Source organism: Echiichthys vipera (genome assembly GCF_963691815.1).
Source record: "Echiichthys vipera genome assembly, chromosome: 21".
Classification (NCBI taxonomy): Eukaryota; Metazoa; Chordata; class Actinopteri; order Perciformes; family Trachinidae; genus Echiichthys; species Echiichthys vipera.
The window spans coordinates 14,335,207-14,362,134 of record NC_139846.1 but is presented as its reverse complement, the minus strand read 5'-3'; the positions used below and the strand labels follow the sequence as shown (position 1 = coordinate 14,362,134).

General features: G+C 41.8%; 1 protein-coding gene across 1 annotated transcript in view; it reads right to left on the bottom strand.

The window, feature by feature from the left end:
- Nucleotides 1-1,076: 1,076 nt before the first annotated feature.
- The window catches only part of kcnb2b (potassium voltage-gated channel subfamily B member 2b), a gene marked incomplete at both ends in the record, with an annotated part of 77,142 nt that continues 51,290 nt past the window's right edge, over nt 1,077-26,928 (bottom strand). Inside the window, one exon of the mRNA XM_083936464.1 lies at nt 1,077-3,059. Coding sequence (XP_083792590.1) covers nt 1,077-3,059 — 1,983 coding nt within the window. The remainder of the gene's footprint in view (nt 3,060-26,928) is intronic.

Below are 26,928 nucleotides of genomic sequence, written 5' to 3'. Positions count from 1 at the left end.
TTTTATGGAATCTCACTTAGCTACTGTAGATAATTTGATAACCAATCTAGACCTACGTATTTCATATTTGATCTACTCTTAAAACTACTTTTAGATGTATATATCTGATGTCCAAGAGTAAATAAGATTTATTTTTGTGATTTGGATAAAATCAAAAGGCTCGAACAAGGAATATAACCTCTCAAATCTTGTTGTAACTTCTGACACTACATAATAAATATTTTCAGTAGCAGTAGAATCTGAACCTTACTGGTTATATACGTATTTGGCAACTACAGGTGTATGCACGCAAGGGAATCAAGGTTTTTTTGTCCCTCTTGCCCACGGCCTTAAACTCGAAGGCTGAATATCGGATGCTAAACTGAAAGTTCAACTGTCGTTATGAAAACCAAAAGCAAAAATGTCAACGTTACAGTTTCATACACCATTTTTCACACAAAAAAACATTACAGGGTCGTCATGGGAACACTTTGCATTTCCACAAAAGGTAATGATATGTTTTTTTTATAGGTCGCTACGATGCAACACCCAGTCTGAGGGCTCTCAATTCAACCCCCACCCCCCACCCCTCCCTTTTCACATTACAAATATTTGTACCTTCAGTGACAGTTTTCCGTTGCCATCCTGTGCATTGTCATTGCCTTAGATGTCCTATAGTATTTACAGTGGAGCGCTTTCAGCAAACTAAGCACCGTAAAATATTTGTCTTTTTTTTTTAAATGCATGCTTTTTACAGATAAGTCCCTCTGTGCATTTCCTTCTTTTGCTAGAAAAAGGAGACTGTCACTATGTACATTGGGAGGACCAAAATGTCTACATAAGTTAATGAATTCCATCTGCTTTTCAAGAACCTCCTCTTCGAGCCCAGTGTCTGCCCCACAGTCATTCTCAAATCTGCACGGAGCACTGCAGTTTCTTTTTCAGCAATACACAAGTAAACACAAGTAAAAGGGACTTGTCATGCCATGCAAAAATACCTTTCACTACAACTGCCCCCTTGTCATTTCTTTCCTGCTCTCCCACTCGCCAGGCTGAGGTTGCAGTGGGTCTACTGTCCCTTGGAGCTTCTCTTAGAGTCACATGCTGGTTTCGCAGGTCGGAGAGAGGCTGCCATCCCCGGGTATCAGGTGGATATCGGATGTAAACATGTGGTTCTCTACTTTGTGTCCACTTTGGTTGCTGTCTGCCTTGACGTCCTCGCCCGCCCCAACCAAACCTTGGGTGCAATTTTGTGCTGCTGTCTTGGGTGACAAGGGTGCAACTGCAGCGCCTGCCACTTCCATCAGATGCTTCTCCTCGTGGTTCTCTGTGGTTTGATCTTCGTCGCCGGGTGGGGTGTCTACCACCAGCCTCTTGGGGGACAGAGGGCAGGTCTCCTCCTGTGAGACTGGGAGCAGCTTGTCTGTACACGGGATGAGCGGTGACGTCTCTCCTTCCGGGGATTCTTCTTCCAGGATGCTGGAGCTGATGTCTCCAGGAGAGGTAGTGCTAGGCGGTGTTAGGGGGCCTTCAGCAGAGGTCTTGGTGAAGTTGACCTTCAACCCCTTACATTTTAGAGGGTTATTCCATCCTACAGAGCTCTGGTTATTCTCCACAGCACTGTTATAGCTCTCCCCTTCCCCTATGTGGAGCTCTGATCCATCACCTGTCTTGACGGATTTATAGAGGCCATCTTCGAATGCGATGCCAGGAGCGCTGTCATCATCAGTGGCCCTCAGTTGGCTAAGATCCAGAAAGGGTGGTGCCCTAGGGTGTCTAGTTTGACAGGGCCGAGCATCTTCCTCATTAGAGTTGGAGTCTTGATCTCCAATGTCTGCTGAGCAGCCCACAAAGTTGTCTGGCAAGGAGGGTTGGACCTCGTTCATCTCCAGCTCTACTTCTTCTTTTAATGTAAATGGAGTTTGAGATTTCTTAGGTGAGACAGGGGCAGTCATGGTTGTGCTCAGAGTGCTCATGGAGCTTGTAGTGTTGAGGTTAGTGAGGGACTGTGACTTGGTCATCTGGTTGTACATCTCCTCCAGTTTCTGCACATTAAGGTGCTGTGGGGTCCTGTTTATCAGTTGGGGACTTCCAGTGGTGTTGATGATTATATGATGAGGGGAGCTTTGTGGCCCAGGGTTCCTTTTGCCTGGAGATTTCAAGTCAGTCTCAGAGGAGGCATGCCTGGTTGAGCTGCCCCAGCGGTTAGGTGACAGGTGGTTGTCCAACGAGGTTTTATCCTCTCCTTTCTCCACCACCACATCCATCAGTTCCATACTGCGGGCAAAGGCATCTTTTAGGTTCATTGACACAATGCTGCCATTCCTCTTGGCTCTCTCCAGTGCCTCCCTCCTCTTGATGGCCTTCTCCTGCCTTTTCTGCTCCTTGTAGAACTCAGAGAAGTTGTTGACAATAATGGGGATGGGTAGGGCAATTACCAGCACTCCTGCAATGCAGCAGAGCCCACCCACAATTTTTCCAAGTAAAGTCTGTGGGTAAATGTCACCATAGCCCACTGTAGTCATTGTAATGGTTGCCCACCAGAACGAGGCGGGGATACTAGTGAATTTGGTGGCATCTTCATCTTTCTCAGCAAAGAAGACCAAGCTGGAAAATATCATGATGCCCATGGCGAGAAATAAAATAAGCAGCCCCAGTTCATTGTAGCTCCTTCTCAAAGTAAACCCTAGAGATTGGAGCCCTGTGGAGTGCCTGGCCAACTTTAGGATCCTCAATATTCTCATGATCCTGAATATCTGCACAACACGGCGCACATTTTGGAACTGCAGCACGCTCTTGTTAGACTCAGTTAGGAAGATGGTGACATAGTAGGGCAGGATGGCCAGCAAGTCAATGACATTCAACGGGCCTTTGAAGAACTTCCACTTATTAGGAGAGGAGAGGAAGCGAAGGAGGTACTCCATGGTGAACCAGGCGATACACACGGCTTCCACGTGGGCGAGCTGGGGGTTGTCGCTCGCCTGGTGGAACTCGTCCATGACCTGGAGCTCTGGTAAGGTGTTGAGAGACAGAGCGATGGTGGAGAGGACGATGAACAGGATAGAGATGATGGCAAGAATCTGAAAACAGGTGCACAGAAAGGAAATAAAATATTAGCAAGATGCATAAATCCATGTTCATGTGACTAAACTTAATATAGATCTTGAGTTGTCTCTCTCAGTCAGCACGTTATGACTCAGTAGTTTGTGGCAGATATGGAATACACTGTGAATAATCATAGGTGACTGACTTGAAATACAGACAGAAAAAATGCACAAATAAAGGCTGAAAGGTGTAGAGTATAAAATATGTGAATTTAATAGACATTTATTAATGTCACAGTGTTGTTTGTGTGGGCAAAGGGATGTAAAATGACAAAAAGTAAAAGTAATTCAATCTTTGAATAAATGCAGCATTGCAGGGTAGATTATCAAATTAAAGAACATTTAAATGAGGGTAAATAACTGGGCCAGAAATCTAATTTTGGAAGTAGGGGAGTGTGTTTGTATGTGTGTAAACCCATCTACAATAGATCAAGGGATAAAAGGATTTTGGCTCCACCTGTTGGCAACAGTCTAAAATTCCCTCTCTCTGTCTCAAAATACAATTTATTCCTTTCAGTGATAAAAGAAAAGTAACTTCAAACAAGTTTTTGAAAACGTGTGTTTGTTCTTACAATGCTTTGGTATTGTTTCCTGTGCCTTCTGCTCAGTAAAATGATGGGTAAGAACATCCTGCATATTCATGAGGCACGGCTTCAACTGCAGTTCTTTACCTTGACCTTGATAGATTAAATATTAAGTTAGATGTTCTGACTGAGGTTTGGTATTTTAAAATGAGATGCTATGTGATGAGTTTGTGTGCCTTGCAGTGAGAAGTATTACATGATTCTCCTCCGCCTTGCACAAGAAGAAAGATATCACTCTTCTACCAATGCTGACGAGATTAACTCATGTCCTTTTCCACAGTTCGACTTTTCTCAGCCCACACAGGTGAAAAGTCTCTTTCCTACACACTATAGTGCTGCAGCAGAACCTCAACAATCAACTGAAATCCAGCGCACGGAAAAAGAAAATCAGAATTATTTTGTGTGAAGTCCTCTATGACCTGAGCAATATAAAACATATTCAAATCTAATGAACAAAGATTGATAGTCTCAGTCAGATGGGAAAACAAGAGACCCTGAATGCTAATCACAAATCACATCAAGTTGCAGAATACACTGGTTATCTTACATACATTTACACAGTGCTGTCTGGAAACAGTCACTGTGTGGCCTTTGAGAATTCCCAAATTTAGCAAATAACGCATATTACTGAATATCATGCAGGGATGGAGCTCAGGGGTCAGCAGTTTCTATCCAGCCTATCCATTAGCCACGAGTTGGCACTGACGTTGGAAGTGGCCAAAAGCTTGTGACACTGCCTGAAATAGACGTAAGAAATTCCTTCTATTAGGTGAAAACGACAAGAAAAAAAAAGGATTGAGACAGATATCAAAATAGAGACAAGTGGGTGTCATGGCTCAGCAAAGGAAGAGTTATGGATAACACTGCTGCTGATTAGGGTTAAACCTTTTAGCAGCTAAGTTTGGCAACCTGGGTCTGGACTGTGGAGTCACAGTGAGGATGCACATTGCTTCCATAGCCCCAAACGTTTTGGCAAGCACAACGACGCTCCCCCCATGATGCCAAGCCATTCGATCATAGGGCCTTTGGTTTTGTTCCTGATGCTGAACAACTTGGCACCAAGTCAGCTCCAAAGGTAGAGGAGTAGATTAGAGCATGAGATAATGGTTTTGATCAGTTTATAGCCTCACTGAAGGTAAATTACGTTGCAGCTGAATTGATAAGATATTATTTATGAAAACACACGCTAAAGGTCAATGATTCTTTAGAGGTCAACTATTCTTTTTTAGATTCACATTACCTGCCTCAGAGGAGACAGTTAATCTTCTACTGTTTCACACTTCATAGCAAGTGAGCCCTTTAAAACTGCACTAGGAATGGCTGAATGGATGGACTTGCACACAAACACGTTCACAGACAGAGAGAGAAAGTGATGTAATGATTTCACTGACCCACACCCATGCAATCTCACCTTCCTACACACCCATGCTCCCTTGCTCATGTACACCAGCGAATGGCATTTGAGCATGAGGATGAGCAATCCTGAGGTGGCTTGCATTAACCTACTGTAATTGAGTGGGAGTAGTTAAGAAGATCAATTACTTGGACTCAGTCTTCTTTGCCCCCGATTTGCATGTGTGGTGGCATTACGTATAGCATTAAATGCCGTGAGCGCTGGATTAAGAGAAGGAAACAAGCACGGCAACTCCAGCTGACCTTGAAGTCACCCTAACCGGACACTTTCAATTCTCTGGAGCCATTCTTTGAACAGGAGTTCAAAGACTAAGATAACTGTGATTAAAACGTCACTAGTGCCCTCATCATTTGCCTAAACTAATCAATGCTACCTGCTGACCAAGCAGCCTGCAGACATACACTATTGTCTAAAATGATATGCTAGAGAGCAACAACACTGTATGTATAAAAAGGTTATTGCTTTTGTCTTTTGATTTTTTTAAATTGTTAAAATGAAAAGCAATTTGGTGACTATCAATTGCTCAAATTGAAGAGAAACAGCAAAAAATGATTAACCAAATAGAAGCTGCCATAGGTCAGACATCATTTGTATTTAAACACATCTTTAAATAAAGTTCAAGATGACACAACTTTTACTGTATGTAAGCCCTTTCTCTCTCTGTCTACCCTGGATTTGACCTCAGGATGTAATCAGATCATGATCAGGCCAATTCATGAGACCTGATCTAGCCAGGCTCTTTTGCTATCCCTTCTTCAAGTCTACTGCAAAGACTGCTTAGCATGACTGTGCTCAAAACTGCTTCACTTTAAGACTTACAATGAGATGAAGGACAGATGGAGAAAGAGAGAGAATTATACAGATGTCACATGACTTTTATTTTTACACAATACTCCGAGGATTTCCATGGTCTTTACTCCTGAGCACATTATAAAACACATCATGAAAGAAATAAATCACTTGATGGATGTCCTCACAAAAACAAAAAAACAGCTGGCTCAATCTCTCCAGGGACAGCTTAAAAAAAATAGTGCCGGCGACACTGTCTGCAGCAGTTTAGTAGAATATCTTTTGTGCATAAAGGGAGGAAATGCACTTTAGCCAACAATAACCAGCCTCACAATTTCAATTCCGCAGCGCCTTTAAGGTAGTATAAGATCCCCTGGGAGACCTGAGCAGAGAGTATGAAGTTCATCCAGAGGAGAATACTTGCAGGGGACACTGAGTTACAAGGTCTCTTGAGCCGCTCCTCTGAGCCACTCTTGATTTCTATCTTCAGCCACATGTCATCTCCACCACTACTCTTTAAATTGTGAGAATCACCGTTCCCCAATTCTCTTTTAGTTCCCACAGGAGGAATTCAGTAGACCCACTGACTCCTCTCTAAATGTTCTGTCATCAGTGACAGCCCTGTGGTTTGCACGGTTACACTCTTGCGTCTGCCTACATCTCCATCTCCATCATTCCTTAATTTGAGGAAGCAAAGATACTGTGGGGAAGAAAAATAACCCACGCCACACCAGTGGCCCATCTTCCAGCTTGGGGGAGGTTATCGATTGTGTACACATCACATTATGGACACTGAGCCAGGCACAGCGAGCCCCTATTGATCTCCTTGCTGAGAGCTCTTATGGACCATGATCCACCTCTGAGGTCCCTACGGACCCCCCTCCATCCTCCTGTGTCATCAATTTGTGCTGGACAAATTGAACCATTCCTCAGGTATGATAATTTTTTTTTTTGCTGCGGAATCAATTCAAGTGATTATGGCTATGGTAATGTGGTAGTGGATTGATCCAAAGACCTGTGTGATATTTCAACTTCTGAGACGACCCTGTCAAAGCATGCATGAGTGTTTGGTGTCACATGGTTACACATACCTTTTTTTAGGTTTACATTAACCAGAGGGCAATTACATTTAATAAGTCAGACCAATGGCTCCACATGCTGGAAATATAGGTTCAGCATGACCCAAACAGTCTACCTTCTAAATGTGCACAAATCCTGTTACCAAGCTATTACCAGCAATAAATGAGTGCACAGAGCGAATATGGCATTGTTAATGTATGTGGCACACATGCTTTAAGATAGATTTATAAGGCATGGATAGTGAGGGAAGGTCTTGAATACATGCACCTTTAGAGATTCATCATTAATCAACAAAGTAGGAGAGACATCTTCCCTCCCCCTCTGTCAAGATTCTGCTGGTTGAGAGCCTTTTCTATGGCGAGTTTCCAAAGACTTCACACGGAGAGAGAGGGAAGCAGAAGGGGACTGTGATATTTGGTGGTCGTCCACTATTTTGTCCCACAACTCCTCCAAGGTTCAGAGAGGTTTGGAGGAATGCCACAGATATTACGATTTGGGCCTCAATTCTAAAACCATTAGTCTATGGACACAATACCTGAGTTCTTAAAGCGCTGGAGAGAAAAAAAACAAACACAAAACAGATTCGATTGAGTCCCTTGATACTGGCACGATGTGCGCAATTGAAATGTATCCCAAGCTTCTTTTTCTTCTTCTTCTTTTTTTTTTAACTTTACAACAAAATTGATAAAAAAGAAACCACTCCAGTGTCCAACTGGCAAAAAACATTTTTGGCAACTCCAGTGGGAATTTAGTGCATAATAATAAAGGCTCATTATTTCAAGATATGCTCTCTCTATGTGACAGCTCTCTGTGCAGTCAATAATTGCAGTGGATATAACTCATTTGTCTTGCATAATGCAGCATCACCATATTGTGTCACTTACAATTGAAAGTGTCATCAGTCAACTAGACTATATCACGTATCTCTCTGTGCTTGGCAATCTTAATCAAGAGTATTGGCATGATGTGATTAAAGTCACAATTTCAGGGTCGATCTCAGGGAGGTGCCTTACAATCAGCACCAGAGAGGAACACTGCAAGTAAAGCACAAAGCTTTTACACAGAACTCTCTCTCTCCCTCACTTTCAAATGATCCTTGCTGCTATCCAACAGCAGGGGTCCTGAGGGTTTCAGCCAATGTTATATGCTAAGGGTGTGAGGTTCACTCAGCAGCTCAAAAAATGGTTGAGTGGGCTGACAGCCTTTGAGAGAAACCCTAATCAATAACCAATTCTCATCAGCAGCATTGCAGTCCACAGGCACCCTTTGTTTCCAGAGTTATTTTTTACCCACAATATTAGAGGGGAGAAAACAGATGAAGAACCAATAAACAAAACAAACAAACAAAAAAATTGAATTTAAAGCAACACCATGTAGCTTTTCAATCTTCATAACACACTTCCAAGACCCTTGTGATGGTACAGCAACTTGCAATAAGTTTAGTGACACATGAGTCTGTATCGCTTTCACTGTGCTAATTTTTTTTTTTTTTACAAAAAATCAACGGCTTACTATGTTTCTTTTAATCTTTTCGCCAAACTTCATTGTTTCCCCTTTTTCTTCCCATTCTTGTAAACACATTGTTCGTGTGCTTTTCACTCTCCCCCTCAAGCCCTTTCACTCCTTTCCAGGGTTTATTTATACTGATATTTGTTTCTCTGCTTTCTTTTTTTGCAGCCACAGGGAGGAAAGTGGGCTAGTATGAAATATTTATAGTGTGTTCTTCTGACGGGCCGGTAATCGCACAAACACGCCTGCACAGAACAGGCAACACAGTGCGTGCGTGCGTGTGTCAGCATGCGACGCTCTATGATAGCTAAGACAATTTTAGGTTGAGTGACAGGACCATGATTAGTAGATTGAAATATAATTTATATAACATTACGTGTTAGCTTAGACATTGTGCTGACAATACCCCTGTCAGTTTGTTCAAATGACACCTTACCAGAATCCCATTAAGCAGTGCTAATTCACTGTAACAATAACACTGGGAGGGAAATGTGCCAGTGTAGGAATCCCTATGAGTCCTGAGAGTTGGCAAACAGAAACAGAGAAGAATCTGACTGCAATGCTGCAATCCCACTGAGGTAGTATGGAGGAGAAACCAGAAGTTAGTTTTAGTGTAGTTAGTTAGTGTTTTTAGGGGAAGAATGAAACTGGTAGAAAGCGCAGACTATCTGCAACTTTGGGACAAAACAAAACATTTCCTAAACTTTTCCAAAATGCAGTCACATGGAGCCTTGCTAGCAGATTTTTATTAGATCTAATTAGTTAGAGCTAATAAACAATGTGTGGCTCCTGCCCCTCAACGCTCCCCCCTGAGTACAACAGGGAGCGGGTGGCTCACAGGTTCTGGATGACACCTAGGTACCTCAAGGTAGCAGAGAACTACATGCAGGCTACCAGAGCCTACCACAAGAACTGCTGTTTTAAGAAAACTCATGACCTTACAAACTCTTTCATAGTTAATAGTTTTGCGCAATGGTTCTATGAGAATGTAAAAAATCCAGTTGAATACTACAGTAGTGCATCAAGTTGATAAACTTTGTATTCTTGTGTATTAATGAGAAACAGAAAGCCCAATCAAGGGTGTGTCACTTCCAGCAATGCTGACCAGAGTAGCTTTTTTAGGCCACAATGCAGCACAACAGCACTCAGGTAAACTTAAACATTTATGAGCGGGCTGCAACAGCTACGCTTCATTTGCTAAAAGCTACATCAGAAGCTAGCAAGGCTATTTCTGGACTCAACCTTGGGAGAAATTCGGCAACTCTCCTTCTCAATCAAGTGTATTGATGAATTTATTTAAAGCTCCAATAGGATCCTTGAGCCATCCGTTGGACTGAAATAGATACCTAATGGTTGGTCCATCCTATTGTGGATCCAGTAACATAGCCCTTTTCCTCCGTTATCAGATTTCTACTCCCAGTATAGTCTTCGGCACAGATATAATTGCAGTTCAACAATACTTCATCAGGGTATTAAAAAAACATTTCCCACAGTGTGCTTCTGCTATTTCCGTGGACAACTCAGCAGTTTTATGTTTAAGTGTTGGATGTAAAAGTGGTTCCAGCTGAAACCAAGCCTTCCAGGAAGGGCAGTGATGAGAGTCATACACACTGCACCACGAAGCGTTTAACGCAGAACAAACTGAAATTTAGGACAATGTCTTCATCAGTCTTAGACAGATCAAGCCTTTGGGTCTCTTTTCTCTTTCAGCAAACTTCTAATAGCTTCAAAATCTCTATCTGGCTCTCTCTGTCCTTCCTCTGTAATCTGTCCATCACTAGTGCCCTCCTAGTCACCTTGCAGCCAATCACAGCCTGTGACTTTCACAACACAAATGTCAGGAAAAAACAGAATGTGCGAGAATAGGCAGTCAAAGGCAGGCCTAGAATTGCAGGGGAGAGAAGGCTGTATAACTGTGAGGCAAACGAAAAGCTTTCCGATTACACCGTTAAAACTACAAAGATATAGGAGAAGCTAAATTAATTCATAAAACAAAACTAATGAGTAATAAGCTTAAAACCTGCAGTAATAAAATAATACTCCTATAGAAAATCCTAGAGAAAATCCAATAAAAGTAATTCTTGTAGTAGTAAAATATGTACGAACCTACCACGGCCAGAGCTTAAGGTTCACTTGTTCCCATGCCTTTGTCTTCTGTTAACATTACTTTGTCGCCGTGTAATTGCTTTGGCGGTGTCTTACCATTACAATAAATCTTTCTGATGATCTTGTTATATACATTTACATAAAAAACAATTTAAACAATGTCCTTCCTTCATGTCCTTTCCCTGCCAGGAGAGAGATGGAGATGTTGGCGGATGTGGAAAAAGTGTGCTTTCTCTCCCTGCACTGCATGGTGTGTGTACGTGTGTTCCTGTATGTGTGCGTGTGTGTTTCTGGGGAGAACAAGCCTTCGGCCCTTATGGCATGACAACATTATTAACCTATATGCCTCTGACTTCCACCCCCTGAGAGAAGAAAACAGCAGGCAGAACATAGATACAGCCACTCACACGCACTTATGCACATGTACATGCACACAGGGGCTTTTCCTGTATGCATATATACATATGCAAATTATATCTAGACACATGCTCATTATGTTACATCTGCATGCGCAAAAGATGAATCTTTTAAAAGGCCATAATATCAAAAGACTACAACATAATCACAACAGATAACGCTCTTGTGTTTTGAGTAATTTTCAGCGGAGCAGCTCTGTGTTCCCGCAGGGGTGTGTGCCTTCATGTATGACAGAGAGAGAGCGCCAGAGAGAGCAGTCAACAGGGCTGGGTGTAATTACAGCTAAGTGTGATAGCCCCTGCGCCTGAGTGGTGATCACTGCGCTAATCATCCGGCCAAGGCCCTATAATCAACACTTCCTTGAGCCACAGACCGGAGGAAGGAAGGAGAAACAAATAAACACGCAGCCCAGACCCTGTAACAGTTAATATTTATGGTGCTCTGAGGGCTGCAAATAACTCGCTGGGCGCCCGGCTCCTCCAGGATGTCACCTGTACGTATGCAGATAACAACGCGGAAAACATCTCTCACAAGCTCCTCTACCCTGAGTCTCCTGATAGCATCATTACTGAGCTTGGAGGATGAGGGTCTAGGCATGTGCGTGTATGTATGTATGTATGTATGTGTGTGTGTGTGTGTGTGTGTGTGTGTGTGTGTGTTTGCTTTACAGAGATTTACTCAGAATAAGAATTACTTTCCTGTCAACTCTCTCTTTCTGTCTGTCTCTCTCTCTCTCTTGCTCTTGTTTTTCTTTCACAGATAAGACTGGGAAAACCTCACAGGAAAAACTCTTCTGTTACGCCTCCCACACAAATATGCACTCACACACAAATACAAACACATCAGATGGTCTGTAGATGTCCACTGCCAACTGTGTGAATGTCAATTAAAGTTAATTTACCATTTACCTTTTAATTCACACTCAAACACACGGGATCAGAGTTCAGATGGGTCTGTTTGACTCTGTGTTGAGCACTGTAAATATTTTCTGTCCCTCCTGCTTGTAAAATGCCCTCCCTGCCTCTTGCTCCCTCACAATCCCTTTTCTCTCTTTCCAAAACACACTGTCACATTCAGCTGCACTCAGCAGGCTCCTATAGCTCTCGGCGCTCCACCCTCGTATGAAATAGAGAATTCCCTCCTCTCTCCTCCTCCTCCTTCTCCTCCCCTCACTTCTCGTACCTCAATCTGTTATCCTCAATGACTACGCGTCACTTTGCGATCTGAGTCAGACTCTGTAACCATGGGGATGTCTTCCAGCACTACTAACGCAGGTCGAGTGGAAAGCTGATTTGTGACTTAAACATTGTTTTCTCTGTGATGCAGAGCTTTTAACATTCAGCTAAGCGATCCGTAGAAACCCCTTTGAGCAGCGGTATGACAGATTTCAAGGTAAAAAGAGGTTACTTGCCGCAATGGAGTTCAAAGAAAAAACTGTCAGCCTTGATGAACGCTACCATGAATTTCAACAACATAAGATCACATCTGCAGATGAGGGGCAACTTTTGTTTGAAGTGGCTTAGTAGGAATATAATATGCCAAAGAGTGAAGAGAGCCCCAGGACGTGAAAGTATTACTCCACTGGTCACACACTGAGCTGTAAATGACCTCAGATACATTATTACTGTTGGGCTGCAGCTTAGTTAGAGCTGGACAAAGATATACAGCCACAAGAGGGAGCTCCTTCTCCCTGTGGAGCTGAATCAAACTACTGAAAATGTCTTTTGGTGATTTCAATTGTGATTTTTTTTGCCCCCTTTTCTTGCAAGGGGCTCGGTTCGAGTTTTAATGCGCAAAGGAGGAATTGAAATAATCCCTCTGTCTCCTTCTCTGTCTCCTTTGGGACTGCAGGAAGACTATTGGTCACCGAGGAGTCAGCTAATCCTAATCAAGTGCAAAGAATAAAGCACAACCCTGAGCTCCTTCATTTATATTCCCCACCGTGTCAGCATCCGGCACATCTACCCCAACACAATCACTCCAAAAATGTGGACTGTGTGACTGTTGGCTTCAGATGTGCACATTGTGTCAGTCTTACAAAGTCTCTTTCAAGTTATGTGCTTGCGGTGCAAAACTCTCCAAGTGGCTTGATTTATTGTTATTCAGCTTTACTTCCAAGGACAGACCTATGCCTCAATCACTATCTGTCTTTAACACTTCACACACACACACACACACACACACACACATGCACACGCACACGCACGCACACACACACACACATCGCATATCCTGACATTTTGAATATCTGTTTCTGTCTTTCCTCAGGGAAACTGAGGTGAATATGAACCAAGACTCTGTTTACCACCGAACTGACAACACGGTTTCCTTTCTAATAAGATTCGCCATGATGATATTTGCATGAACACAGTCATGGACAGACATCATGGTATTTCTAAGTCCTATTTTTGGTCTTCTTCAACCCAATTACCAAACAACACCTTGACATTGCTGTCTGCTCTCTGGAAAAGAGAGAGGCTTAACGGCCACGGTGTCAACAACGTAATAACACTCGTCTTCGTAACCATAGAAACTTGTGAATGGAATTCCCTGTTCTCATATCTGAAAGGCAGCCAGCATCACACGAAAACAAACCTGTAACATTACAAGAGATTTTTGGATATCATATTTTGCCACAGAAACTTCCATGGATCAGCTGAGTGATTTCAGCAGCTGGGGCAACCCCTCACGCAGAAGAACACATGCAGTTCTCTCCCTTGCAATGTGCCATAATGTTTACTTTAGTAATGACTCATACTGGATCATACTCCGTGGTCATCAGCTACAAAAGATTATCTAACAGACCACAATAGAAATGTGAGTTTAGGAAAAAAAAAAAAAAAAGCGGTATGAATGACTGAGCAATTGAGGTGAGTGCTGCTTCATGACAGAGGCAAGCAGGGAGCGCTGATAAGGGAGCTGTAATAACAGCCAGATTTTCACAGCCTTTGTTCCCCTGCAAATGAGAGTGATGATCACCAGGCCTGGGAGCGCTACTGGGTGACTGTTTCCATGGTGTTAGAAGGAAGTGTGTGTGTGTGTGTGTGTGTGTGTGTGTGTGTGTGTGTGTGTGTGTGTGTGTGTGTGCGTGTGTGTGTGCGTGTGTGTGTGTGTGTGTACGTGTGTTTGTGTGCGTGTGTGTGTGTCCGTGTGCGTGCGTGTGTGCATCGGAGTGGGTGGTAGTAATGTGTGTAGGTTGGGGTGGAGGCTCGGGTATTATTGATAGGTTGCCTGTCCTTGAGAAGGCCAGATTGGGACGCCCCCACTCTTCACGGGAGATTTCCTTTAATTAATCCAAATGAGGACACACTTTACAATGTACACACACACAATCACACACATAGATTACTGCATGCAATCAGCACCACAGAAGTGAGGGAGAGGATGTAAGTGTAGGACAGAAATTTTACAGATATTATTCTAAAAGTCACATGATGAAATTAATAAGCAACTAGAGACCATGAGACTGACCACTAGACCACAAGAGATATGTGCAAAATCGGCCCCTCTCCTACTTTCTACCATTTTTATTTTTTTCAAAAGACTACACATAATACTCTATATAATACTATATTTGGTATAGGATCTTCTCTGCCAATCGGACTGTTAAAAACTTGAATTTCCTACTATCGACATTGGCAAACACAACTGTTCCATTAGCAATCATAGCTTTAGCAATAAAAGGGCCAAAGGTGAGCTCTTCTGCTTTGGATCGATAGACGCCAAGATAGGAGAGAAACGCACACACACCATGAGGACTGAGAGGAAGAGGAGGAGGAAGAGCAAGAATAAAGAGAGACATAATCTTTAATGAGATTTGGACCACTTTGGTTGACCATGTGCTCTGCGATGGTCTAACAATTTTTTCTAGCCCGGAGATGGAAGGTCTATGAGTGCAATCCCCATACGTGTAGGCCTAATACGCCCTCCGCAAACTATTTTAGTTTATGCACCTTTTATTATTTCTATCTTTTACTTTCTATACTTACTTTTATGTATTTAAATTTTTCTGTTAGGGTGCTGCAACAACTGAATTTCCCCGCTGGGATCAATAAAGGTGTATCTTATATCTGAGGTTTAAATTTCACTATAAAAACATTATGCCTTAATATTTATCACATATTTTAGTTTTACAGACTGCTGTACGTAGGAGCAACACTGAACATAAAAAGGTAGAAGTCATGAATAATCATGAATAATAATGATATCTTCTGGAACTCATGAATGTCTGTACCAAATTGAATGGTAATCCATCTCATAGTTGTTGAGTTATTTCAGTCTAGACCAAAGTGGTGGACCAACTAGTGTTACCACGTCTGAAGCCATACTGTTTGCATGGCTCAAAAGATCGATCCGAAAACTCAAACTTTAAATATACATATTGTAAGTGGCTGTGTTACGTGCTTGACTTAGATGAGGTGAACTGAGTCTGCTTCATTTTGAATGTTCGTCACTTGTGTTGGCAAACATTTCAATTTGATGTGAGTCAGCATGGTCATCCGGCTCCTGGCCCAGTCAAATCAGGTAATCAGCACAGCTGCGTTGGAGCAGGTATAGGATTAACAAATCTGTGTGTATAAGACGATAAGCCTCCGCATCATTTCCACAAAAACTAAAAAGTGTTTCCATGAAGCATGCAGGGGTAGCGGCTGAAAACAAAAAGCTAGGTGCGCAATCAGATTATTATTCTTTTATTTTACTCTATTACCTCTCATGTGATGAAAAGAGTGAGTGACTGCTTACAGCCCTCTTTATATCCTTCCTTCAAATCCTATTACAGTTATCCTGAATCATGCTCAGATTGGATGGTATGAGTGCCACCATATATTCAACACCCAAAACTGCAGGAGGCAGAGGTGAAGTGAAAGGAGAGAACCTGGTTTATGGTGAATTCTCTACACTCAAGATATTTTCTTTATGCAACATGGAATACGTACTTTGATTCACAGTTATTACGGCCCATAGTGGGGGCTCGTTGTGGAGGGTTAAACATGACAGATCAGACACAGAAAGAGACAAAAATAAAGCCTAACACCGCCTGAATTACTGTTTAACAAACTGGTCAATCACACTAGATACAAAAAGACAAAGCACTTCAACTTTTGCTTGATATACAATGTCATCCTCCGCCCCAGAAGAACCAATCATGTCACTAGTGATCTATGAGAAGCACTACTCTGTTGTGTAAATGTGCCTTTAACCAGTAAGCCTGGTCTATCAGAAGTTCAACAGAGTGGATTATAATTTCGAATCTCATCAGACAACGAAACACTTAGTTAGAGCTTTCAGTAATCAGTTAAAACAATGGATGATTAATACATACACACGTCAGCACTAAACTCTTCTTTAGCAGCTGCTATCGATATATCATGCTTGCTGGTAATGTCGATCTACATGTATATATGCCACTGCCAGTCCTTTAACCAAACTTTAAACTGCATGCACTGTTTTTATTTTTGCTTTGAACCCTTTTGTTACCATTCTGCCAGGGACTACAGATGAAAAATAACCTCTGTAAAGTAGTCATGTTTATTTATTAATTCACACCGTCTTTTCTCAAATAAACTAATCTAACTTATAGGTTTAGTTTACTTGATATATATACATATATATTTAATATTTCTATATATAAATAATATATATATATATAAGTAAATAGTGTAATCATGCCCCAAGGCTGATTCCCTCGAAGTTCCACAAATCAGATCACCTGGAAAATTTAAAAGAGGTCAGTTAGAAGAAGTGCTGCCCTTCATGCAGAAGACCCATTTTAAGCCCACATGTTGGCAAGCATCTACACTGCTGAAGGTGCAAGACACCAAATCCCAACCAGCTCTTTGGCCGACTGTGATGCTTGAACTCCCGGAGGAAAGTACAAGCAGTATTAGGGCTAATACAAACTGAGTCTACACTGAGCAGATAAGAGCAGTAATATATAGATGATGACATGCATTCTGAAAGGCATCTAATCAACTGTTGATTGACAGGTAATCAACAATGATGTGGATAATTGATCATCTGTTTTTTATCATTGTAAATCAAATGTTTTTGGATGTTGGACTGCTGGTATGAAGACATCTTATATTTCCCACAATGTTACTTTTTTTTGTAACTTCGTAGACTGAGCAATTAATAATTTATTGTATAAAAAGTAGACTCCATATTCAAAACATTTTTTGGTTCCAGTCTACTACAATAATGCATTTCTTTGTCACTGCCACATAATACAAAATCACAAATGATGCAGAGCAGAAAGCACAAAATAATACAGAAAAAGGACTAAACAGAATCAGTGCTCATGCTCCTGAGAAAACTCAGTGGGATGGCGGGCGACATATTGTCCTCAAACCAAAATTCAATGAAGAGTGAACAAACAATTAAACCTTTACACACTGACACTCTTGGATGTGTAATCCTATTACTGAAGGAACTTTTGTGCTGCATTGATGGACTGAAGTGGATCAGTAGTGTTGACTAAGATGATATTAACTTTTTGTACTCATTTGTACAGTGCTATGAGAGACTTAATAGAAAGGATAAAGACCGATAGAAAAAAGGTACGCTCTAGCTGAGCTCTATGCAAGCTTCTAATGCTGCCATCCAGCGAACCTAATACAATCAGGAATCATTATGACCCGGGTACTGGTAGAGACCCCGACTTAAGGCTAGTGCTAGTGGTGTCAATATGTCAATACATTAGGTCTCCAGCGTTACGTAAGTGAAAGCGTTGCTATTAATGAGATATGAAAGCATCAAACATACATTTTAGATGAATGAAATGAGAGTATATTCAATTGTTCCTCATCCCTGTTTTCTCAGCGCCATTGAGTTGTATGTACTTACTTCTTTTAAATCTGTATCACTGCCTTTAGTTAAGATGTTCTATTGGTCAAAAGATACCTTTGGGGTTTGGCCTGCATAAAGGTTGCAAAATAGAGACCTTCTCCTGTGACCTAATCTTCCTTTTCTGTAAATCTGTAAGCATCTTTGAATACAGCTATTCTTAATAAAGTCGATTTATGAGTATATGGTAAATGGATTTCTGCGATAAGCATTTGATTTTGCAGCTGATGTTTCTTATTCACATCATAAACCAATGTTTTTTTGCTTCTGATTATCAGCTACAAGACATTTAAAGAAATACATTTTTTCTTTTACATATTTATTTTCTAACGAGGAAGAAGTGAAAGCATTACGCATTCTTTTAATAGGCAAAAATCTTTGTGGTCTCATGAAAAGTTTAATTATCTAGTTTAGTGATCTCTGCTATGTATAATTTATAACTGTGGTTTCAGTTTTTACTGAGCATGTGAAAAAGTTGAGAACCAATTAGTACGTTCTCAAACTTTCAGGCTTACAGTAATTGGCCTGCTTTTTGAACTTTATTTATATTTTTTTTGCCCCAGCAAAAAGTAAGAGTAAGAAAAAACAAAAAAACACTGGACAACACTTCACACTGTGATGCTGCTTTAGCAGGAGAAACTCAAGGTCAAAATAATTGGCTGTGTCACTTCCTATTCTTTTTTTTCCGCAACGATGCCTTAGCTGTGTAGCAGGTAAACACTGAATGTTACCCCCCCAAATAGCATGGGAGCTTTCCCTCTTCATAATTTAAACCAGGATACAAGTACATAAGTCCCTTCCGTCTCACCCTGCTAGTGATGCACATCGAGCTAACACCTCGCAAAGGGATTCTTCGCTGAGCTTACAAACGTAACCACTCTCCACGACACTTAACACAATTGATACGCTTCGGGCAAGGCTTAGGAAACAGCAGGCTCTGTCTTGCAGAAACACACACACACGTACGCACCGACGCACGCACGCACACACGCACACACGCACACACGCACACACATACACAAACACTGAATAATGTACAAGATAATGAGTGTGAACCTCTGCCCCTGGCTTACAAGGTTGAATACATTCACATTTTATGATGAGAAATAGCATAGCACAAATAACTCTAAAATGACTGTACTATAGTACTATACTAGTTACTATACTATGACAAATATTGTTACAGGATATGTTGTCAGATTTGATTCCCTTTCAGTGTCTCTTTCAGTGTATGGTCTAGACTTGCTCTATATGAAAAGTGTTATGAGAACTTCTGTTGTAATTTGTCGCTATATAACTGAAACTGACTTGACTTTTTTGGCATTAGCTTGAAATATGGTAAGGTAGAGCTAAATATACAGTATCAACACCTGCATGGTATGAATGATAATAGTAAAACTCTTTTTGAGTTTTCTGTTCTAAAGGGATAATTTGGGTATTATAGGTGGGATTGTATGATTCCTTCAGTAGATGAAGCCCCCCCCCCCCCCCCCTGCTTTGGAGAAGCAGGCAGGAGTCCGCACACAGGAGCTAAGCAGCAGCAAAAACGCATTTTATACCCAAGATAATCGAGTACATGTGCTATTGCTCATTAGTAACCAATACTAATGAGCATAAGCATTAGAAGCTATTTACTTCCTGTGTTGATCTCTCCTTATTCTTCAGCGTCACACTCCAGTTAAAATACAAAATGTATGCCACTAGAATGGCCCATGAGGCACACTGTGCTCTCAGAAAAATCCACAATCAATGTCAAATATTGATTTTTTTTCATTAAGTCCGGTCACAAGCCGTCCAAACGTGCGGGTTTTACTCTGAAAAGCCCATCTAAAATTTTCATCAGAATTCATGGGGATTGCTTGGTAGGGAAATGTGGTCGCATAAAGTGGGAGGTGTGTGTTTTGAATAATGAAAATGTACCACAGGGATTAGTGGTCCAATGAGTTTCTTTTCTTTCCACAAGTCACGGTTTAATCCTCTTCTTTAGGATGACTTTCTTGCGAAGCAAGCAAATCATTTCTATGTTTCTCTCAGTTTGCGTCTGCACTGTGTTTTTCTCCATTGACAAAGAAACACAGGCTGGGCTGTGACATGACACTAGTGTGACACAATAACATCAGCTGCACTTGTAGCATGTGAAGATGATATTCCTGGAGGGATCCTAAATACTTGTCCTCTTGTGTTTATCTGTGTCTATATGTGTGTGTGTGTGTGTGTGTGTGTGTATGCGTGTGTGTGTGTGTGTGTGTGTGTGTGTGTGTGTGTGTGTGTGTGTGTGTGTGTGTGTGTGTGTGTGTGTGTGTGTGTGTGTGTGTGTGTGTGTGTGCCTGCATGCATGCGTGTGTGTGCATGTCTTTGGTTTAAAAGCTTTCCTGTGCATTTAAATGATGATGTCATTGCTGGCATCAGTAGTTCCTGCTTGACAAACAGCAACAGTGGATCCCATGGCCGCCAGTTTATGTGGCTAAATTAGGGACAGCAGACCACACAGTGACGTCACTAAGGGTCTAGGAACATTTGCCACATGAACAACAGTGACTTTAACCTTGGGACCCAGATTACATGCCATTCCATCACTGCATTTTCCCCAAACTATCCCCCTCGCTTTCTCTTTCTCATTCACCTGTCCTGGTACAACCTCTATGAGAAACCACAGTCCCACTATTCATCTGAGCCCTGATTCACCCGCTCTATATCTTTTCCTGTTCTTCCACTGTTGAACTCTGTCTGTCTTGACACTAGTTGGAAACCTATTACTGTCCCACACAAAAAATGAAAGAACCCACACACAACATGCACAGATTTTTCAATCATGACAGTCAGAGGGGAGAAGATATTGAGTGACTTTGGACAACAAGAAGACTAGAGTTCTCTCCTGTTTGTATTTCTTATTCAAGAGCAAAGATGTAAGGTAAAGGTTAAGTAACAACGTGTCTACACAGGAGAACTATTCCGCAAAACATCGATTATGTTCAACGCCAAATTATTTCTTTACTTCCAGCTGTTTCAAAGCACTACAATATCTAGCAATATGGTTGTGGCAAATAAAGTATTGTTTGGTATGGTTAGGTATAGGTAATTAATACACTCAATGAAAAGTGGAACATTGATTGCAGGTCTGCAGGACACAAACTCCAGTCTCCTGCAAGAAAGTCTGATGCATCATATGCCCATCCGCTTCTGCTTTCCCTCCCTTCCTATTTACCAAGCTCCATAAAGGACATAACTATTGATATAACTTAAGTTTGGTTAATACAGCTGTGGCCTAAAGATTGGAGACGGAAGCTTAAATCTGAAAGATCATTGGTTCAATCTCCAGATGGGCAGGATCAGTGGGCAGCAGATCAGACCGGGGTTGTGCCGGGCAGCTTCCAGGTGTGGATGTGATCAGGGAAGAGGGGGCTCCTTCTCAGTGAAGCTGAATAAAAAAAGGTGCATCATGTAATCAATGTCCCCCTTTTATACTACCTCCTTCCCTTTTACCTCTCCTCCTCCCACCTTTGCTCTAATTTCATCTCCTCATTTCAGCCCATATCCTAAAAGTAGTGTCTCGCATTCGACTAACACATCATCACTAGAAACTGACAGACTAAAGAATCAATACAGTGTGACACTGTCTTTATTTTCAATGACGTCTCTGTTCAGGACAAGAAAAGAGACAAGTTGCTGAAGCCATCTGTAGGATCAAGAACAATCCCGCCTGACAAAGCAAACCCCCTAATGACTCTGTGTGCCACAGTGAACTTTATTACCACCAACAAGGCAGGTATTGATGACAGTAAGTGGCACATATGCTGCATTGCGCTGGAGCGTGTGGCTTTTCTGTGGGGCTGCTTGATAAACAAGCGATCTTCTTTTCTCTGATGTCTGTGTGATGATGTGTGAGGCTACACTGGGAAGTGAGGCAAGCCAGAGAACATAGAACACGTGGATGCCTGCGAGGTGAAGGGGGTTGCAGCATTTTAGGCACTTGAATGCTTATATACTGCGTTTGCGTGCTAAAGCACACAAGTAAGCATGAAAGCATGCACACATGCAAAACACACTGACCCCATATATATGCTGAAGCATTCATTTCTTCTGCAATATTCTTTCTAATTAAGCAAATTGCTTCTTTCTTTCTTTCATATAATGATCTTGATGTTAACCCGTAGGCCCTTTAGAGGATTGCAAACTGATTATCAGAGAAAAATGACCAATTCAATTCGAATTGGAGAAGCATTCCTTACGCAATAATCAATCTCTCTCAATTATTAATTCTGAAGGTAAACAGATGTCACTTTCTTTATCTCCCAAGTGCACAATTACTTTGGCCTTAATGGATACACAGACGTATAAAGCTGATCCTCCTGTAAGGAAATGTTACAAATACCCATGACTGGTGCTATCTTTATTTGGAGCTGCCTGTTCTTGGTCAGCACTTTGGGAAGGTAGGATTTTTACAGCAGTGTGTATGTTCAAAGACTTTTCATGAGCCCCAAAGGGAGGCTGTGGAGGGTGGATGATGGATCAGGTTCTAGTCGGAGGGACTAACATGACTAACCATTAGTTGTTTACTGTAAGATTGCAATACTTATATTTGAATGTGCATAAGTTTTGTGAAAAAAATGAGGGTGGGGAAGAAAAGGAAGGGAAGTGTGAGTGAATCAGGGAGAGATATAGGGGGAAAGAAGAGAAGCATGACTGTCTGAGCAAAAATATATTTGGCAACTCCCTCTTTCTGACAAAAATAGGCTCTACTTTTTAAGCAAATTCTCTCAGTCTCTCATTTCAGATGTACTGCCATTGTAAATGCCAGGAAATACAGCCATGCGACTGCTAATAAGAGAACTGTAGCAGGTGGGATAGACTGGATGCTTGACTGTGCTGTGTGCGTATGTGTACGCACTCGCAGAAACAAGTGTGTGCGTGTCAGACGGGATGAGGGGGGGGGGGAGTCACACGTTACCACAAAATACTGCAGATGGGAGTACATGTGGGAGGACCAGGGAATCTCCCCAAGAGTCTGTGCCACATCAATGCCATATTTGGTGCTTCAGAGTATCGCTGTCAGTCAAGCCAAGTTTCAAGTACAGTGTGTACGTCCAGTGGACCTCGGAATAAAAAGCCTTTCCAAGTAATTTCGAGTGTTTGTTTTACCCCGCTTGGACATCTTGAAGGTTGGCATTTACAGTATCAGCACCATTAAGATGTGCCAGATATTGTCGCTGACAGAAATGTATATCAAACCTGACTTAAAAATGCTTTCCAGGGATTGAACTTCCAGGATTTAAACTTTCTGCAACTCCAGCCAGTTATAGGTGCCTTTGTAACAAATCAAAGCACACAGCAAAGTCAGCTCAAACTAACCGTAACAACCACTGTGTGACATTAAACCACCATCAGCTGTAAATAAGAGAACAGACTGGGCATGCTGGCCCTCCTCAAAGAGCTACTGTCCTCCCAGCTGCTTAAAGTATGCTCCAGGCATCCTGTAGCCCGGCTTATGATCCCACAACAGGCACAATCCCTGGTATCTACTTTATGATCTACAATTCCCAGCACACACATTTCCACACCCTAATCCCTCTGTCTCTCACTTGTTTTTCTCTTCAGAGCAATAGCTGAGTGTATGAGCACAAGTTAGTATTCGTATGTGTGTGTGTATACTGCAGAGCTCCTCCTGCCTGCTGCTCTCTCCACTGATCTGCGGCAGTGTTGGTGGGGCCGCCTACACATATACCCCATCATCAGTTGCATCCTGACTCCTCTAAAGTAGTAAGTCCTTTGAGTGAGCCGATTACCGATGCCAATATTTTGCCACCATAAGCATTCACAGTGGATGTTTGGAGCGTTGGGAGTAACTTGACATCAGGGGAACTATTCCATTTTTAGATACTTGCATAGTCACAGGGCATCGCTGCTCCTCGGGATGTACCGAGTGAACTATTGTTTCACATGGGGATACACCTATACAGACTGGCATTGAAAACTATAACAGGAGATGCAGACTGCTCTCACTGCTCTCAAGAGCAATAAAAAATATTCTGAGATGGCGAGCTACTGTTACTGTTGGTTTTAAAAGCCTGTGAAAAAATTAAAGGGGGAATCTGTGCAGCACGGCTGCAGCAGGGGGAGGACAGATCCTGACACAGACACATTGCCTCTCCAGTGATGCATGGAGCATTAAGGCCCAGGGAACCACCTCTTGACTTCCTTCAACCCTCTGTAAAGACAAAAAGACATCCCTCTGGATGACCTCGCTTCTGTTCCCATCTTTTACTCCTCATTTTCCTTCCTTTGAAGATGCCACCTTTAACCCAACAGCCTGAAGAGGATCCATTGTTTTCCTCCCTCTTCCCCCTCGCCTGTCACATGCTTACAAAAAGGTCTCGATGATGGGGAGATTGCTGCCTTTCATTTGTCTAGCCCACCGCACTTGCTTACTGTGAAGCTGTAATTAGTGTCAAGAACGAGTTTGTTGGTGCTAATAAGGCTGCAAGCTGTGGTGCTAGCAAGCACAACATGGCTACACACAGAGTGGAGGGACCACATGTAGCTACTGCTGGCTGATAAATAGGTGGGCTGTTAAGCTAGAATTTAAGATAGCACAGCTAGCATGGCTGAAATCAGCATGGCTCTAGGGATGGCAGTGCCGGTTGGTCAGTCAGTCCACCACTTTGGTCCAGACTAAAACGTTGGATTGCTATGACATTTTGCACAGAAATTCATATCCCCCTCATGATGAATGCTAATGACTTTGTAACACATTAATGTTTTTTTTTTAACACCATCATTAGGTCAATATTTTAAGTTGATTCATGAAAAAACTACTGAAAATCCCTTTTTTCCAAATCATTTCCTTGCAAGGAAAGCAGCTCCTGTCAGGAAGAGTGCCCTGACAGTCAGGTTCTGTAGAGTTTAAATACAGATAGACCAAACAGCCCAGCTGGCAAGACGTTCACAGTAACACATCAGAACACAAGGGTGACCTGTATTTTGAGTGATACAAACTCATAATTATAAATTTAAGTCACAAGAGCCATTCCTTTTATCATTGTGCCCATATATCACTGCCTGCCCTAAATCCACAGTGCTGATTTCGCTGACAAAGTATTTAAAGCGACAGCAGCAGCATGATGCACAGCAACCTGTTACACTGAAAATCAAACACGCTTTTATTGATACTTTTAACATGCGTGATAGGTAGGCATGCGTGCATAATGCCTGATTGATTTCTGATTTCAAAGATAAATAGTGACCCCGCTGCTCAAAAAAGTATTTAAAAAAAGAACAGCTCTCCGAAAGGAACACAGCCATGACTACTCAAGGCGCTTTCACAGTGTTTGTCACATTCACCCATTCACACCACATTTACACACCCATGCGCAGCACAGGGAGAAATTATGTTGTTATGTTCGAGGTTCAGTGTCTTGACAAGGACACTTCGACATGTGGACTGGGGAAGGTGGGGATCGAACCACTAATCTCTCGAATGGAGGACGATCCACTCAAACACTATGTTTGTCTTCTATATTTATTTTTGCAGGATTAATTTGGGGGTAAGAAAATATTGATACACTTGAGTATCGCGATACGGTGTTGTGTGATACTGTATCGATTCTCAATGACACTGTATTGATTTAAATGAATAGTTAATATGCAAAGATTTGAGGCAGACAGTGTTTCATTGTGTATTGCTTAAACCCCTGAACACACCACAAAAGTGCTATGTTTCTAGAGCCATCTGACTCTTGCACTCCAACGTAACAACGTATACATATGGTGGTGTGCTCTTTATACTGATTTACTTGCAGTCAGGAAAGCCCTGATGAAAAGATGTATGTACACTAAGATTTTCTCTAATCCATTTAATCATCCATAATGGGAATGCAGCATACAAGCTGGATGGAACCAGACAATGTTAATGGAAACTCTAAAAGGAGATTTATCCACAGTCTGGGGCAGAAAAAATATAATTTTATTTCCTTTGACATATAATAGCCAAATCAATCATTTCCATTTGCAATGAGGAGGGGAAAATACAGTCTCAATCCATCTCTCTTATAAGCTCTTTTTACTCAAGACACTCTTTTCATGCCCTCAATATAGTCCATGAAAATAGATTGACGAATATTTCCAAGTAGAAGCGATACCAATGTCACACCTAGGCCAGGCTGCAGAGGCACGTTATCAAAGGGAGTATTACTTCAGCGTATTCAGAAAGAGATAATCCATATGCAGTCAGCTCTCAGCAGATATATATGCCTTAGGAAAAACCATTTCATACACCCATCGCTATTTTATTGCTTATGAAAGAAGAACTCAAATCCTTTACTGTAGACTGAGGTATAATCTCCTGTGTGCTCGATTGAGCAAAAGTAAAAGTATTTGTGCAGTTCACTTCATCCTATTATTTGGGAGATGAACATAATTCGTAAATGGGATTATGAACTGCGAGGTGCAGAGTATTCTTTAAAACAAAACTGAGCTCACTGGTTGAAATAACTAAATTACTATGATTCACAATCCCCATTAAAGTAAATAACAGGGTATTCATTCAGACCCTCAATGTTCTCAAAGTTTATATGCTCACTTAATATACTTGATTGTCTATATTCTTTTTGCCACCCACTTCTCTGTCATGTCCTCCTCCTCTTCCTATCTGATGTCCCTGTCAGCGCTGTCCACCTGAAATAAGGTTAGCCTGTTTATCAGATAGTGGAAAGCATGCCAGGGCTGATTAAAGCTCTGCTGAACTATCTCTATTCCTCAGGAAGGTAAATTTAGCTGTAGATTACAGTCAGACCCCCTGCCTGAGAAGAATGGAGTTCCTAAAAAAGAGAGACTACTCCTGTATGTTAAATTACACTGCACGTGGAAAAATAATGAGAGTAGGAGTTTCCCACTTGGACCCGCAGACGCTAATCATCTGGTATTCATTATTATTATCATTATCATTTCTTGTACGATTTGAGTTTCCTCCCGTTGATTCAAATCTGAGATGATCTCCGGCAGGTGAGGAAATGGCTCCTTTGTTTGTGCTGTTTGGTTAATTGGAAGGCTGAGTGCGCCTCAGTATCTCTTGGTTACACAGTGGGAGAAAGAAAGCAAAGGCCTGTTA